This window comes from Charadrius vociferus, unplaced genomic scaffold (genome assembly GCF_000708025.1).
Source record: "Charadrius vociferus isolate BGI_N301 unplaced genomic scaffold, ASM70802v2 scaffold261, whole genome shotgun sequence".
In the NCBI taxonomy this organism is placed as follows: Eukaryota; Metazoa; Chordata; class Aves; order Charadriiformes; family Charadriidae; genus Charadrius; species Charadrius vociferus.
In genome coordinates, this window is record NW_009646856.1 from 566,747 (window position 1) to 584,298 (window position 17,552).

Below are 17,552 nucleotides of genomic sequence, written 5' to 3' on the forward strand. Positions count from 1 at the left end.
CTTTTAAGGTTAAGGTGTGTGAACAAGAACAATAATTTTGGTGCCATAGCTGAGTCTCATCAAGTGCCCTAGTATGCCAAGTCTTAGAGAACAAAAAGTTTCTGGGCATTTTAAAAATCAAGGGCAAAAAAGAATGATTAGCAATACCAAAGCAACTACAGTTCAAGATGTGTAATAGACAAGATTTCACTTTTAGGAAATGTCTATACTAACAGTGATATGTAGATTTACGCCTACCTCGAGCTCCAGGAACAGTGCTGGCGAAACAGCCCGTACACTTGGGAAATTATGCTCTTTCCATTACGGGAATATCTCATGCAGACTCTCTGCATGACAATACATTGTGAGATATATATATACACACACATATTTATATAGACCTCTGATTAAGTTTCAGGAAGTGCTTGCAGATTCCCCACTAGGTCATTATCAGTTTCATCTTCCAGGATCTCCTAAAGATGTCACACACTGCTCACTCTTTTTCCCCTCACTGTTGCATCTAACTTACCTTTCTAATCACAACCATCACAGGGAACGGAATGAATTTATATTTATACGGGCCAATGCTTGCATGGGAAACCTAACCATAAAGAGATGCCAATGTGGTATTTCTAGCATGTTTTAGTGGAAAAAAAACCCGAAATAAATAGATGTTATTTTATTTATTTTTAAAATTTTAGAAGTTTGTTTCATAATTCTGCATGAACTATGAAATAATTTTTTTCTATAAAGTCATCCTTTTAAAACTAAACTATAAGCAGCAAATACGTTTTGGGGAAAAAAAAACCCACAACAAAGCAACTAACAGAAAAAAAATTTAAAACATTTCTGATGCACTGCATCTTTTTTTCATCTTACTAATGCAAATAACAGATACAGCAAGCTCATATCCACATTCAAAACACTAGGTAGAGATACCCAAGAAATGTTGCTAATTCCAAACAGAAATTGCTTAATTTCAAAATGCAATGGATAGGGCAAAACAATGATTTCAACTCCCATGTCTGAAACTGCAGATAAATACCCCAAGCTATCAGAGCTACTGTCTACTCTGGAGTCTTCTCTATACCTACTTTGTTAGGAAAAAAAATCCTGATACAAATATTTCTAAAAAAAACCCAACCACCCAAACTTTTCTCCTGTTGGGAAAAAAAAAAACAACAAAAAAGACATCAGTGAAAAAAAGTCAGTTTTCAATTATGTCTTTTCTGATCTCATGCCTCTAATTCATGCCATTTACATGTTAATAAGTGCTAATACACATTAAATTATCGGCAGAAATTTAAGGAGAATATATTGATGTTGGTAGTAAATGAATAAAGGAAAGTTAAACCCAATTTGATTGTTAAGTTACATTGGATTTTACCGAAAAGATGCTAAAATCTGGAAGTGTTGGTAGTTGTTCACTAACCCCAGTGTGTGATTTCAAGGAAGTTCAGCTAAGAATATATTGAGTTATTGATTTGTAATGGACACACTTGGCAAAATATGAACGTGAAACTATATGAAGCTCTCTACCTGAGTTAGCCAATTACTGGCAAGCAAAATTGCTCTCCTTGCTGTCCTGCATGCGGTGATTTCTAAGATTAAATGAATTGTATGCAGTTAATCCCATAATGATATTTCAAAAATAGCTAAAACTGTCAAACAGCATTCTGTATTTTACTCACATTTCATTAAGAAGTCTTTATAAAGAGGAAGCCATTTCAAACAGAAGATTAAGTGTGAAAAGGAGAACCAATATTCTTGAAGAACTCATTCTTTTTACAATGTAGTAAGCTGTTATTTTATCCCCTTGAATCATTTTTTGGTAAATTTGAGATTTACACTTAGAAGAATAACAGCTAATTTCCTATTCAGTTGTCTGATTGTCACTAAACATTTTATATGTTTTAATGCATTTTAAATCAGAAATTTATATTATATAGCTGTACATATGTTTTCATTTAGCTATCAATACTGAAAGTCTTTGTGGAAATATTCCTTAATTTTTTATATGAAAAGAAAATCCAAAAGTCCATGACATGCAATAGAGAAAAATCTATCTTCAGTTTTCGAGCTTATAATTTCTCCTCTATTTTTGTTTACATGTAACTTCTTTGATCAAATTAAATACACTTTATTTATACTGTGTAATATTTAGAGCCTAGAGAGATCCATATTTCAGCGTAACTGAGGTCAGTGGAATACCACACATGCTTCAAGCCTGTATCAATGTAAGTACTGCTCAAGTTCTGGGTGCAGGAAAATATCTTCCCAAGAGTTCTCAGCAAGATCACTTCATCTTAAGTTAGAAGGGCTGGACAAATGTTTCCATCTATACACACAGCTCTCATCCCTCAGAATATTACCCAGGACAGAAAAAAAAGATTCTACAGTGTTTAAATCCTTATGTATATTTGCTGTGAAATCAGCAAAAGAATATAAAACCCAAAAGAAATAAGGTAATGAGATCAAGCTGGAAATCTCAACATTACCAGACAGTTTTTACTGTTATGTGTGTAAAGAGTAAAAGAAGTATGGAACACTGAAATAAAATAAGTCTTATATTCAATACATATTGCACAAATATTGCTAAAAAGAACACATATGTCAGCGAGAGGGTAAGATGACATGGGGGGACTGCTGAAAAAAGCAAGGAAACAGAGATCCCAGGCAAAGATAGGCAATGTGAAGCATTCTGAAAGAGAGTTTTATGGAACACTATGGGATTTTGTCATGATAAAGAAGGGGAAAATGGAATGCAGTGTTTTTATCACTTACTATTCCTGAGATTCCTCCTTGAAGTATCATAGAACAGGCATCCATACACCATCCTCTCTTGTGGAATGCACAGGGACACAAGGTAGAACACATGCAACACCATTTTAATCTCAGCACATGCAGAACCACAAATATATCAGAGTTATTCTGAGATTACGCGAGGAGCAGAAGAGCAGGAAATGTAGACTATGGATCCAAAAAATAAAGTTACTGGGAGTGACTTCCTTGAGCAACGTGCATTTGCATGATGCATGATTACAAAAGTAAGCCTCGAGACAATTGTGCGAAGCAGCTGGTTCCGGAATCCTTGGCAGAAATAATTGTAAGACCACTTCATCAAGTACTGTGTCTGTGCTGGATGGCTCAGAAATGGTGTAATATTTAAAGAAGGCATGGGAGGAGTCATAGGTGGCTGAATCATTTCAAAAACATAGACATGAAATGGTCTGTCACTACCCAGTAACTGAAAGGAAATAGAATGACTCTATCCTACTTCTCATATATTCAGGAGAAAGGGAAATGAAGCATCAGTGTGCCCACCAGAGACCACTCTAATAAAAAGTCTCGACAGAGTGGACACACACATACCCACTTTATGAATATGCATACAGGTTATTTATTGCACATGTCACCTCGAGACAGAACCATGACTTCTACAGAATGCAGTTCAGAGTGCCAAGCAGACATTATAAATGTCTAGTGACATCGCTGTCAAGAAAAAGCTTTTGATTTCAAAGGATCACTGAATTCTAAATGTGGAATACAATCACATAACATATTCTCATTTATCTCCATTGGTGTTTATGTCTTACCAGCTATAAATCCACTTAATTGAAAGAGATGTGAATTAATTTCTTCAGTTTTATTATTCATAGATAAATGCGTTATACTAACCAAATGGAAGGCTGTCAAAATATGGAAGGCAGCCTTTTTGATAGTTAAAGCTTTTGACTTTGATCATATGGATATGCTTTTCAGTAGCCATTCCTACAGCTTATTTCATAGCATTTGTATACTTAATGAGAATGTTCTCGAACTCTTCTGAAGATACTTCCTTTTGTAGTGTTGATTTTAATGTTTGCAATGTTAGCATTATTATAATAATATAAACTGCCTACTTGTACCGTTGAACTACTAGGAGACAGAAGACTTGACATCTGCAGATTTAACATTGACAGAGAAAAAACTGTAAGTTTTATTCTGAACATTAAAAATGTCTAAGTCTTAACCGCAACTAGTTGTATACTAAGAATTTTTAGGATTTTGTTAGGATAAGGATTACTTATGACACATTCTGCTTGCATTTGCAATGTTCTTGAAGCGTGCACAGTCATATGTAAGATGAGCTAGAATAAGCAACTCAATTTCAAGCAATTACTTAAACACACTCTAAATTACCACAGCTCTGAGAAACAGCATTGTCAAAAAGGCAAAACTGCTCTAAAGAGCACAAAATTGTATTTTGTTACATTTGTTCAACTTGTTATTCTGCACAACCATTTTCAACCATTTCAAAGCCTGCCTAAATATTCTTGATTTATGATACCAACATTTTTAGTATTACTACCCTCTCAGATTCAGTTTAATGGCTTTAAACTGGAAGAGGGCAGGTTTAGATTAAACATTAGGAAGAAGTTTTTAATTTTAAGGGTGGAGAGGCACTGGAACAGGTTGCCCAGAGAAGTTGTTGAGACCTCATCCCTGGAGGTGTTCAAGGCCAGGCTGGACGTGGCCTTGGGCAACCTGGTCTGGTGGGAGGTGTCCCTGCCTATGGCAGGGGGGTTGGAACTCGATGATCTTCAAGGTCTGTTCCAACCTAAACAATTCTATGATTCTACGATTCCCCCTCATTTTATTATAGCAGTGCACACACTTCTGGAGCTTAAATATAGACTTTCTGAAATTATTCTTCTACAGTTAAACTACCTTTGCCTTAATCTTGTGACACATGCATTGTTTTGGTAGCATAGGTCTATTCCTACAAGTAGTAATCAATCTGGTCATTGTTTTAGGCACTTTTCTCACCCTTCTTCATTGCAACCTTCATAGTAAAGAATCATGACATAGGTTCCCATAGAGCTACTCAAACCAGATGGAGAAGGTTGGCTCAGCGAAAACTTCAGCCTTCCCTCTTGGGGCATTTTCTCAAGGAATTGCAGTTACTGTACAGTAAGTATCTTTTCTCTTACATACTCTCCTATTCTATTTTTGTGCATCTTCTGTATATATAATTAGCATTTCAGTCTGGAGCATCTTTCAGGATAGTGGTTGTACTGTGAACGTTCCTGCACCTTCAGCAAACAATGTAAAAAGCAGGTTGTCTTCCTTCACTTCTCAGTTCTTTCACTATAAAATAAGGGTGGTTGACATGAGTTGCACATAGGTCCCTTGCTGAAACTATACTACATGACCAATGTGTTTACATAAAGGATTCCAAGTAATTTAATTACTTAGCTATAGAGGGAAACGAGTTTTTAAAAGCTCTCCAGAATTTCATAGTAAGCAGTATACTAGACATAGCACAGATCTAATTTATACATCTGAAAAAAACACCCCCAAATGCAAATCCCGATTTCAAAATTCAAAATAACTGAGACCCTTATGCTTGAGACAGAGAAAGTCTTAAGAGCAAAGAATGAAGATGAAAATGGAGGAGGCAGAGCAAGAGTGTCCATTTAATAACTGTGCTGATGTTCCTGAAATGTTATGCCCAAAAAAGAAATGACACAGAAAATCCACAGCATTTGTCGATCAGAATGACCAATTAACTGCCCTGAAGTTGGTAGGAGACTGGTGATGTAATGCAACAGTAAGCAGAGAGAGAAAAAAAATTGTAAAAAACATATTTCTTCCTTGATCTGCTTTTTTTAGAGGGGTAAAAGAACTGCCTGTAGTAAGGCTACAGCTTGTGCTATTTTTATTTAAGACTAAGTAGAAATACTGAGAGTTCTTAAACTCTATTTATTTAAAAGTATGTATGTCTTTGCTCACATTCCAGAAAAATGGTGTCAGAAAGGTCTTAACAACTTAATTGAAAGAAGTGCCAGAGGATTTTGTTTGTCATATTCAGGGTTTCCTCCAGTCCTATTTTTGCCAGAAGTTAACCTTCTCCGTGGTAACAAATCTTAATTTCACCTTCAAATATTATGGAAATTTTTAAAGTGAAAACTTAGAAGTATCCCATTTGATAAAATAATATATTGTCTGGAAGACATTAAATTGACATTTCTATTTGTACTGTTTTTTTCTTATTAGCTGTTTTTCTTACTAAAGAACTACTTTTATTATTTTTTTATTTCTACTTGTAGGCCTTTTCTTTCTTTGGCAAGCTCTTTCTGAAATCGCAAAGTAGCTGTCTTCTCTTCCTGAAGAAAGGGGTTTGTCATAGTAACATGGCTATGTCTGGTTACGTTCCCATTAACAGATGATCTAGATAACCTTAACCAGAAGTGAGTGTAATATCCATTGTTTAAAGATTTTTATCCACAACCTGTACCTCCAGAGCAGATGCTATTATAGTAGCCTTGCAAATATACAGACTGCTATCAAACACCGTGAAGACAGCTTTCTTGTGTTTATTCATCTGAACTATACTTCTTCTAGATCAGTCCCTCGTGGCTGGCAAGTAAAGAAAAACATGGTCCAGATCTAGTTTTTGTTAGTGACATAGTCCTTGCAAGGTGTGGAGTTTCCCTCATGCCCTAAAAGGATTAACACCAACACTAGGGACCAGGTTGCAAATAATTTTAGATACGAGCACAGGAGAGCTTAGTAATGATATCATGAAAAGGAACAAAACGCCGACACTCACTAGCAAGTCCTCAGATTGAGCAAAATGTGGTTGATTCTGGTACTACAGGGGAACAAATTATGCACCATCATAGGAAAGTACTGGAGCAGTTACTGTGAATAACAGCACTCTAGTAATCAATAGTGGAATCAGCAAGACTTAGACGACTCACCACATTTTCGAGAACAGCAATCAGTAGCAAGTGAGCACTGAGATGTCCTGGTGGCTTTTATCATCAACTGCTCAATGGGCCCTTGTTGAGCTGCCCCTCAGATCAGTCAGGCTATGGAAGATTTAGGAATCTAAAAGGCATTAAGAGACATGGCTAGGAGACCAGCGTTTGCTTTGGTTTTGACTTTCCTTGTTGTCTAAAGATTTTCTGTTTTGTTTTAAAGGTGAAGAACTGAGTTTTAATACTTCTGAAAAGCTTTGAACAACTAGATATAGCACTTTTTACATGAGGCAATCTTATGTTTACCCTAGCAAGTCCAGAGAGCTGCTAAGTGCTTGGTCTTTTCTAGAATATTTGGTTTCTTTTTATTTTGCGTAAGATTTCTTTAAACACTCTCTAGTCTTTGAAAATAATTTATATGCATCTTAGGCAGTTTTGTCTGGATTAACATAAGCAATTGTTCAATGGCATAAATAACCAAAACCCTTAGTAATCCAAAATCTGGGAATTTAGGACAACTAAAATGATACCAGATATTCCTTTATTTAACAGATAACTCCTTTACAATAACACCATTAAAGAATGTCATACTAAGTACCAGGGAGGACTTGTAAGGTGATAAGAAGCAGCAACTGAGGTTTATGCCTTTGGCTGGTAGCACTGGGATATTCAAAGGGAGAGTGACTCTTTAGTAGATGCTCCTGATAACAAAACCTTAAGCTCAAATTCTGTGGGGGAATACACACCAAAAAGGAGCACTATACTGGGAAGAATAAATGTATAAGTGGGCTAAGATCACAACCCCTTATTTTTTATAACAAAATCATTTTACAGTCTCCAAATCAAAACATGGTGACTCCATGGGGTTTTTTTTGGTTTTGTGATTTGTGTGAAGCAATTTGTGCACACCTTTGTGTAGAAGACAGAAAAGACAGCAAATTGTCAACATGCAGTTCAAATGTGCTTGCGTTTCACTATCCATGTTTGGAGTATACTGTTTAATGACTTCAAAATAAGGAATAGCATAAACAGCCTTACTTATTGCATAAATAAACAAACTTTAAAGAGCTTTGCCTCACCATCATATTTAAGAAATATAAGGAATTTGAACAAAACAACTTTTAAATTGCTTTTCTTAATGCGTAGGGATCTAAATCATTTTAGGAACAATCAGTTGCATGAACAGGCTCTGTAGTCAACAAAGCATTAGAAGTCCTCTGTGATTTCCTTTTGAAAAAGTGTCGTGCACCAACCTACCCATACGAAGGTCCAATAACTTTATGTGAGAAGCAACGTATTGAAGAATAAAACCAAACCCAAAAACTCAACAAAACAAATTTGTGGACTCTATAGAGACTACACTCTCTTTCACCATCTTTGCGTACAGGAACAGCTCATCCACAAATTTAGTCAAATGCTGAAGTGGGGAGAGCATCAGGACTACTTTCTAGTTTATAAAAAGGTTACAGTTTAAGGTTGTATGATTTCAAGACATAAAAACATTTCAAAAGACAAATTCGATTTTGACAAAACACGCTAAAAATATTCTATAGTCAGTCATTTAAAGTGCCCCAACTGAATTTTGATGAACTTGCCACCTACAAAAAATCTGCTTTTAGGGAAAGCGCTATGTATCTGTTAAGCCTTAATGTATGAATTAATGAACATGTCTCTGACTAATGCCAAGCAAAGAGAAAACATGATTTTTTTTCAGAAGCTGACTCATCATATGTTATTTTTTATCATACATTCCATAAATGACAGTTTTCAGATTTTATGCAGTTAAAAACCCTGTTTACTCGAATCCCTTTCCTGTTTCAGTAACTTTAAAACTAGGCACACAAAGGACTACCTGACAGTTTATGCCTTTTCCACTTGACTATTCAAATGGAAGAAAAAGGCCATCAACCTTTCCCAGTTCCTTACCCCTAGGTACAAGAGAAAGATCGAATCCGTGTGCTCTCAGCACAAAGCTAATTATTTTTATATAAACCCGAGAAAGAAGTCTCTTCCTAACACAAGGGCTAATTAAAAACCTTAACTACAACTAAAAAATCGTAACTACAGGATACATTTCTGTAAAAGGGGGAAAAAAATCTCTTGTGAAGAGGTAACAATGTCTTTTTCATCATCAAACCTACACAATACGAATATTATCCACATGCCAATAATGGACACCCTTAAGGAGAATAAATGAAGTGTGATGGGATTTTATTTACTCACCTCAACATACAGACTGAATTCCATCTTCTCATTCAGCCCATACTCAGCCTGGATTTGGTGCAACCACTCTCATTTTACAATATAACACTGTATTAGTTATTATTTTCATTCCATTCATACTGAAAATCCCTAGTCATAAAGCAGAATTCCACTGTGCTTGGCATTAGACAAACATCAAATTAAAGCTCAGGTTTCTCCAGATTAAAATTCCAGGCTCCTTCACAGCACGATAAAAGCACCATAAAAATTTTATTAGAGTAAGTCTTCCATGCTGTTATCAACAGGTAATCTAGCATTTGTATAATGGTCTTTGTTGATTTATAAAGTATTTAAGGAAAATAGGACACAAATTGCTAAAGTGTACAGCAGGAGATGAAATATGCTTTCATTCTTTTTGCATGGAAAACCTGTATTTAAACTGACTTGGTCTTGTTCGTCTTGCTTCTTCTAGCATTGATTTTCCAGACTAGAAAGTATTTCTTCATTCTAGAAGCAACAGAAATAATTATTTATCCACATAAATTCTAAACACTGTCACACCTGCTGTCGCAACAGCTCAGTAGCAGCACTTACGCTGTTGGGAGACAGATGCAGATCTATTTAGCCAATTCCGCTTTCTAAATCTGCTCCCAAACATTGCCTCCACACCTCTTCCTCTGTCTTGATAGAGGTATGAAATGTATGGCTAAAGCAGAGGCCTGTTGTACCCACAAAAGACAAAGTACACTAAGCAAACATTAATATGAGCTTGTTTGAAACCCGAACATAAACGTCCCCAATGTACCATAACTGCATAAGCAGTTTTGTCCCTAGTAAAAATAATATTGCCACTGTCAATAATAAACCAGAAACTTTAAGCTAACTGTGCCTGATGTTAACTGCACCAAGTCCCAGTCCTGGCCAGTCAGGCTTGTTACCAACTTGTTCTGAGAACTTCCTGTGTAAACTGGACCTTGGTACCAGACATTTCTTGTTGGGATGTATGTTAAGCACAGGGTAACAGTAAAGGCCTTGAAAATATGGCCACGATTGAAGCAAAGGGTGCCAGAACCCATAATTGACCTACAGATGGTCAGTTACTGGGCAGTGATTAAACAACCCTCAAGGCTGGGCAAACATTACTTTTGCTTTAAGAAGAGAAGCAGCAGCTAACTAAGGAAAATCAACAAAGAAACAAACAAACAAAAAAAAAACAAACAAGGTACAGGATAATGCACCTGCTGCAGCCGGGCAGAGTACCCATCATTAAGCTTTTGCATCAGCTAGCCCAGAGGCAGAAGCCAATTGTCTAGAAACAATATAAACACAATACATTTATAAATAGGCAGGGAGAAGAGATGCAACATCTTCACTGTCATTTCAGCTTCCCTTGGTAGACCAGTTTTGAGCCTTACCACCTCAACCTCAGTGACCAAGGCAAGCAAGAACTGTACTAAACACACCCACCGCATCAGCTCTGTGGTACTGCATACTCGCAGACGGAGGTTGTGAAGGGTTAACTGACTATGGAGTGATCATGACTGATAATGGATATGAACTAAGCAATAGCATAAAGTGAGTAGTTAAACAATGTCATTCCAGTAAAATTTTTTAGAACGTTTAAAATTGGCTTATCTGTCTTCTAAACATTCCCATCACAGCAATCTTTAATTCTCTGACACATAAACATATATGCATTCAATATATATATTCATATATATTCAATAACAACAAACGTTACCAGAATTTTGGGAAGCAATGTGAATAAGATCATGATTACTTTGGTTAGTTTTCATATGTGGAATGTGATACTGGCAAACATAAAATACAATTTCACAAATGAGTGAAATTTGTATATGCCATCATTGTGATGACTGATGCACACACAAAAATCTTGCATGCACAAATCCAACATGAGACGCAGGGTCAAGTACTAAAACTGAATCACTTCCAGCAATATTCTATAGATGAAAGCCAAAAAAATCCAGAAACAAGGATGTCCCACTAAAAAGTAATAAAAATAAAATATTGAAACAAATGTGAAGGAGATGGATGTTTAATATTTGTCTCAGCAAGAGGTTAAAATTCAGCTATCGTGTTTTTATTGATTTTTCCAAAACAGCCTGCCAGAGGAATGTGAAAATTTCACCACTAAACATTTTCTTCTATTTAACACTACATAATTTGCTTGAATGCATTCTATAGAAGGTGAACAGTACTAGCTATTTCATACAGTCTATAGAACTTGAAAGAGAACAAATGGAAGAATTAACTTGCCTCCTAAAATTTAACGTATAGGAAGATATTACTAGCGATATTCTTACTTTTTCTAAGGTTAAATAAAAAAGAAGAAACAAAAAGTAACAAAAGAGAAAAGAGGATGTATAATTCCTTTAATGATTTAGACATAAGAATCAAAAAGATTTTGAATAGTCTTTAGATACTGTAATTCTTTAAATTCTTGAACGCCTATGCAGGAATTAACACAGTATTAAGTTGGCATTTTATCATACAAAGATATTGAAAATTATGACTGTAATTGATTAACTTCAATTATTATTTTTTTTTTATGTCCTTACCTGAAATTGGAAAAGAAATTCAGATTGAGTAATTTGTAATACATCTGTCTTTCATGCAGCCATTGTGGAACTGGTGTTATTTCCATTTCTCCTAATTTATGGTCTGCAGAAAACTAGGAGAAAAATTAAGAAAAATTATACAAGGCCTTTTCAAAAAGACAAGCATTACCAAATCTTCATTATCAATGACAAAAAGCATGAATACTGATGACCACAGTGGTGGCAAAATTCACCACATTTTATTTTGTCTACCAATGTAGTTTTTGTTTAATTTTGAACAAGCATACAGTTTCTACATGTTTTTATTACTATAAATATCATGATGTTTCTGTCCTTCAAAATATGTCATGGCACATACACACTACTTAGGAAAGTATTCTGGTAGATGTTCAAGTCTGTCCATAGTTAGGAAAGCCCCTCAGCACATTTAAAAATCCATTTATTTAGGCCCACTGAATACCTTTCTTGTTTAAAAGTGCTTTATCTCACACAATGTATGTAAGAAGGAGGAATCTGAATGGACTTATTCCCTGTTAGCAAGTGAATGTTATGGAATATCAATTTCTTCCTGTCACTACAAGATACAATACTGAATAAGAGGAAAAGAGAATTTGACTTGTGTAAAGATTTCCAGTACGAGGTGGGCAGATGTACCCACCCAGAGGGTGGTCACCGTAACGCCTTCTGGCAGCAAACTCCAAAAAACCTTTTCTCGAACCTTCGCTGTGTTTTTCAGGTAGGCAAACAGCATCTTACAACCAAATCAACAACAGGGTAAGCAAATTGATTTTTCATTCTCTAAAGAGAATGTTCACACCTGTGTGAAAGGATATAAAAATTACCAATTGTAAATTAGCATAATTCCTTTTCAAATTATGGACTGGACTCTGACTGGCAAGAATACAGTAAAGTGACAATGCGCAGATATACTTTTATACAAATCTTCATTATCTTTCATAGGAGTATAAGAGAGAGAGGACTGGCTACTAAGCACTAATTAATTGCTTTGAATGAATCATTCTGTGGTTTAGACAAAGCAAGTAGTAAATCTTTTGTTACAGACACTTTGGAACAATTCATTTTGTATTTAAATCAAGGCTGTACTTCAAATTTCTGTACAACAGCAAACATTCCGAAGGCGAAGGAACAAGGTCGCAGTCTTTTTTTTCCCAGTCAGGTTACCAACATTTATTCTTTTCTTCCAATCTGGTTTTATAAAATCTTAGTACCTCCACTGGTAGCAAAAACATCTTCCTCATTTTAACAACAGTAATTGCATCAGTTCCTAAGCTGTGCCGGTAATTTTCTGACATTCAAACCATGTATCTCATACATACAACAAAAAGTTTAACTTTAGCATCCAGCAACAATCCAATTATGTAAATTATGCAATTATCACTTCTTCCATACAAGGTTAGTGTTGTACTAGTTCTAAACTTCACTCACACTAAAGAGAAAAAGGACTTCAAAGTTGAGTTGTCTTCAAAGACATTTAAGACCGGATGAAACATCATGCAACATGGTGCTCATATTCTTAAAAGGTGTTATTTTTAGTGCTTCTTTTAGGAATATCAGTACTCTGTGGTCCTGGTGAGATGGATCAGCTCTCTAATCTGACTGAAAATTAACCTGGCAAGCAGATAAATACACATACAATGTATTTTCATTCGTTTTCAGCTAAATTAGCGAGGTGATCCAACATACTGGCCATGAAATCACCAGTGCCAATGCAATGGAGAGGGTGGCTTAGAGCCACTCTCTCATCAGCCTGACACAGGCTTAAACTAGTCATAGAATCTCATTCTGAGTTAGGGAATAAATTTTGCTCTTGTATTTTTTTCTAAAAAGGAAATGCTTTCAAGACCAAATGAAGACTAATCAATAAGTCACTGAAGGCTCACCTATTTACAATGCGAAGAGTAAAAGAACAGAAAAAGCAAAGATAAGGCATGATCGTTACCGATTTCTATATACGACTACCAGCAGAGGCTATGCCCTTGTCTGAGATGAGATCATGCAGGATGTGTGTTCCCTGTCGTGCATTGCTACACCCAGAAATGCAGATAGTTAGTGCATTTTTGGGTGCTAAGTTTTAAGTGACCCATCTTCTAACACACCTAGTGGGCTAAGGTTCAGGCTGGATACCACGGTTCGAGATCTTAACACATGCCTGAGCAAAAGGATGGGCTACGTTAAGCTCAAGGCCAACAGAGGACTTATCTTTAGGAGGGACCAGTAAACTCATAAGCAAAGACAGTAACATAATTGCAATGGGAACGTGACATGATAATAAATGAAAAGAAAACTGTTCTTTCTGTGGAAATCTGTGTTTATGTTGTTCTGTGTGCTGTACAACATGCTACCTTAGACACAAATGAAGCTGTAACGGTCCAATATTCTTTGTTTTTCATAGCTGCATTTGTAGAGACAGCCTGTAAATCGTATGGGTTGTAGGGAGCTTTAAAGTTGTTCCTGTTTCGTTGAAGACAATATATATATTCCCCAGTATCTTTTAGCAATAACGGTCTCTGTCAAAAGAGGAAATTATTTACATGGGTGTATATATTTTTTTTTTCATGATTACAAGTTATATATCTATATAATTTACTATGAGAAGAAAAGTAAAGAAGTACCCAAGTGTTCTGGTAAGAAGCTTAGTAGCAACACTGAATTGACTAGAAAGTTATTCTATTATCATCACATATTTCTAGTATTTCCAATCTAAAAATTTTGCAGTTCCACCAACAGCTAGTTAAATATTACTAGTTATTGTCAAGAAAACAGTCTCATATAACCTTATTAATGTTACAGCTTTTTTATCCAAACCTGAACAAACTTTTCAGTAGTTAAGTTTCTCCATCTATAAAACCAGTGGTAAGCACTGTTAAGACTAAAAAAACACTGTAAAGCTCTTTAGTAGCAAACACGTACACATTTAAAGATTGTAAGTATCAGTGATGCCTGGTTGTTTTGAAAATATGTCATTATAGCTGGAAGAAATTTTAGTTTTGTGGACAACTGTAATGCTTCTTAAAAACTCTGCAGCCATCTCTGAAATCAGAAGTCCCAAGGGACAAAATATAACATAGATTTTATTTTTATTGTGCATCCAAAATATTTCACAACATTGTGTGCACTGAAAGAAACCTGATTTTATTTGCTGTATTGCCTATTTTTTTGTTCGTGAAAAAGCATGTTTCCAAAATTATAATTAAACCAGACATATGTCTGTCAGTAATTGAATGCACCAAGCTGGTAAGAGAACACAGGCAGCGTCCCATTTGGCTCCATCAAAAGCAGACTGCCCAGTACTGCTCACGACAAATACTGGCCTCATACTTGGTATGTCTGATCAGGACAGACATAATCACAATTGGACTTTGTGCTAGAATAGCTCGACTACGGGGAGCACTGGCTGAGCACTAAGTTTAAGTGATTGCTATGCACCCAGAGACGGAATAAATCATTCTGGGTACCACTATTCTGACCATCTTCTCCCAGAACTCTGCTAAGGCTCTGACCATCGCAAAGGGTAATTAAGCTTCCAATTCCTGTTTTTAAGAATTAGAATTCAATCCTACTAATTTTAATTCTAATAGTTTATTCTCTTTAAAAAATCTGTTGTTTCTAAGAACACTTCTATCCTTTTTCAGAGGCAAAACCTTTCAGGAAATAAGTGATTTAGATTTTAAGCAACATCTTTTCTAGAATGTGTAATTGCACAGGATGTGGAGAAGGGAAAGCAAAATTCACCATAACTGTGAACTTCTGAAGTCTGGACACATCAGCCTCTCTAGCTAACTGTTCACACGATGGTAACTTTGTTTGCCAGCCAAGTTTGCCCCGAAGCCTCAAAATATGCATTACAACATCATCATCAATTGGTTCTGGTACATTGAGAAAAGAAAAAACAAAAAAAAAGTGTTGTTTTTTTCGCTTTAACATAAACCCTTTAGAAATATTACATAAGCCAGCCAGCCATTCATTCTTTAGTTTCATTGCATAAGCCTTAACAAGTGTGGAAGACTGGTCTGATATTATTCTGAGTTGGAAGACACTAAAAATATGTCTCAGAAAGTCTTTCTCAAAAAAAAAAAAAAACAAACCAAAAACCATCAGATATTCCAAATGGGTTTTTTTTTCTGCAATAGAAGAACAGTAGTTCAATTGACTTCAAAGTAATTTTGTTTTCCAGTGATTTTACACTGATCTATCGTGTAATTTACAAAATTCAAAGTACTCAGTAGAAAAAATATGATTTACAGGCCAAAGACTTCCTCAAATGCTAAAAAGACTGAAAGAATGAGAAAAGACATCTGAAGGCAGAGCAAAATCTCAGCTAAACAAAAAGACTGTTGAAAACGAAAGAATGACAATAATACTTTTCTTTCTAATACTTAAAAGAAATTCCTTTTTAGATGGAAACATATTACCCCTTTAGAAATCAGACCAATCTAGTCCTGCATAGGAGAAGAACACTCCAGTTGAACAAAATATTCTATAACATTATGGAAAACAATTTGAGAAGTTCTGGAAAGCATAATTATTTTTTTTTTCCCTGTGGTTTTTAATCCCTATTACAATCTGCATAGAAAAAAAGTTTGCAAAAAAGAAAAAAAAGGAATCCAGTTGTGGTATCACTCTTTCTCGGTTTTCAGACTCAACAATGGAGAAATAATGACCAAAATCTAATCTTTCTGACACTAATCCTGCAAGATAAGTAAGAAAACATGACTATGCTTTACAAATCTTCTAATTAAAAGAAAACTTACTGTAGCTAACTATAAAATATAAACAACATTAAAATAAAAATTCAAAGTCTGAAAGTCTGGTCTGAGATCAGGTATAAAAAACCCCAAACATCAGAAGGTGAATGCAGAGGGTAAATTTGTTAGCCTTTGAAATAAGGTTTAAAACAACATCACTCTCTCATTTACAGCTGTATCAGCTCTCCTCTACACGTGTACGCCTACTCTAAAGGCGGGAGATGGATGAAGAAAGACAGAAGCAGTTGAGTATATTCTCCATTATAGCAACATAAATCTGAACAAAACACTCTGGCTGTACAGGCATAACTAACAGCATAGTCTTCCCCCCGATGCTACAACGTATGTACCTGTTCTATCATAAGAATGAACTTTAGTTCTCAAAGGCTGTTTGAAAGACCTTTCAACTTCTGGTTGCTCACAAGTCTTTTTATGGCAACTTGGCTCCAAAACAGTTGTTTGCATTTCAGTCTTTCTGATATTATCTGCAACCGACACATTAAAAAAGGAAAATATTAGTAATTTAAAGCAGATCATTATGCACAAATATTTTTCTAATTTAAGTTAAACTTCCTGCAAGTTTACATTTCTGCAATGTGTGCTTCCCCAAATGCATTCTGATGGGTTTAATATTTGTATATATATAGAGAGAGACACACACACACACACACACAAAGCTGTTTCTTTTTCTCAACAACGCATTACGGCTTGTTTTCAAATCATCAGTTGACATCACTTACTTCAGTATGGTTGGATAACAAATGTAATGCCTCTTTCCTGGGTACGCCATGAGGTAAAGAGGGTACCATTCACTTTGACTTTTGCCATTCGCTTGGCCCTGTTTATTACTAGAAAACCTTTTCATCCATTCTGAAAGAAAGCAAGCCTAGACCCCAGGAAAGCGGCACTGCTTAGCCAAAGCATTGGTGCCTTATCAACACTGTGCTACCCACAAATATAAAGCACTGCACCATATGTACCACTTCGAAGAAAGTTAACTCCATCCCAGCCAGACCCAGTACAGCCCTACACTTCAACGCCTTGTTTAACGAGGCACAGTTTCTCAATATTCATGTTTCGTGTGCTTACAGGATACAATTGATTCAAAACTGTTTTCTGCAAGTTTCACTCAAAGCATAATCCCAAAATTACTGATATAAATGAACTCCAGCTTGCAGACTTGCGCAAATTTTGACCTGTTGAAGTCAGTTTGAAACTTGCAATGGCTTTCAAAGAGCAAGAACTGTGATCACAAGGCCACCAAGCCTTTGTGAGGAGTT

General features: G+C 35.7%; 1 protein-coding gene across 1 annotated transcript in view; it reads right to left on the bottom strand.

Moving 5' to 3' along the window:
• Positions 1–17,552, bottom strand: part of DNAH14 (dynein, axonemal, heavy chain 14) — a 50,269-nt gene that overhangs the window by 23,543 nt on the left and 9,174 nt on the right. Inside the window, exons 5-6 of the mRNA XM_009894331.1 lie at positions 15,260–15,393; positions 13,870–14,034 (exon numbers count right to left, since the gene is read on the bottom strand). Of these exons, the coding sequence (XP_009892633.1) occupies positions 13,870–14,034; positions 15,260–15,393 (299 nt within the window). The remainder of the gene's footprint in view (positions 1–13,869; positions 14,035–15,259; positions 15,394–17,552) is intronic.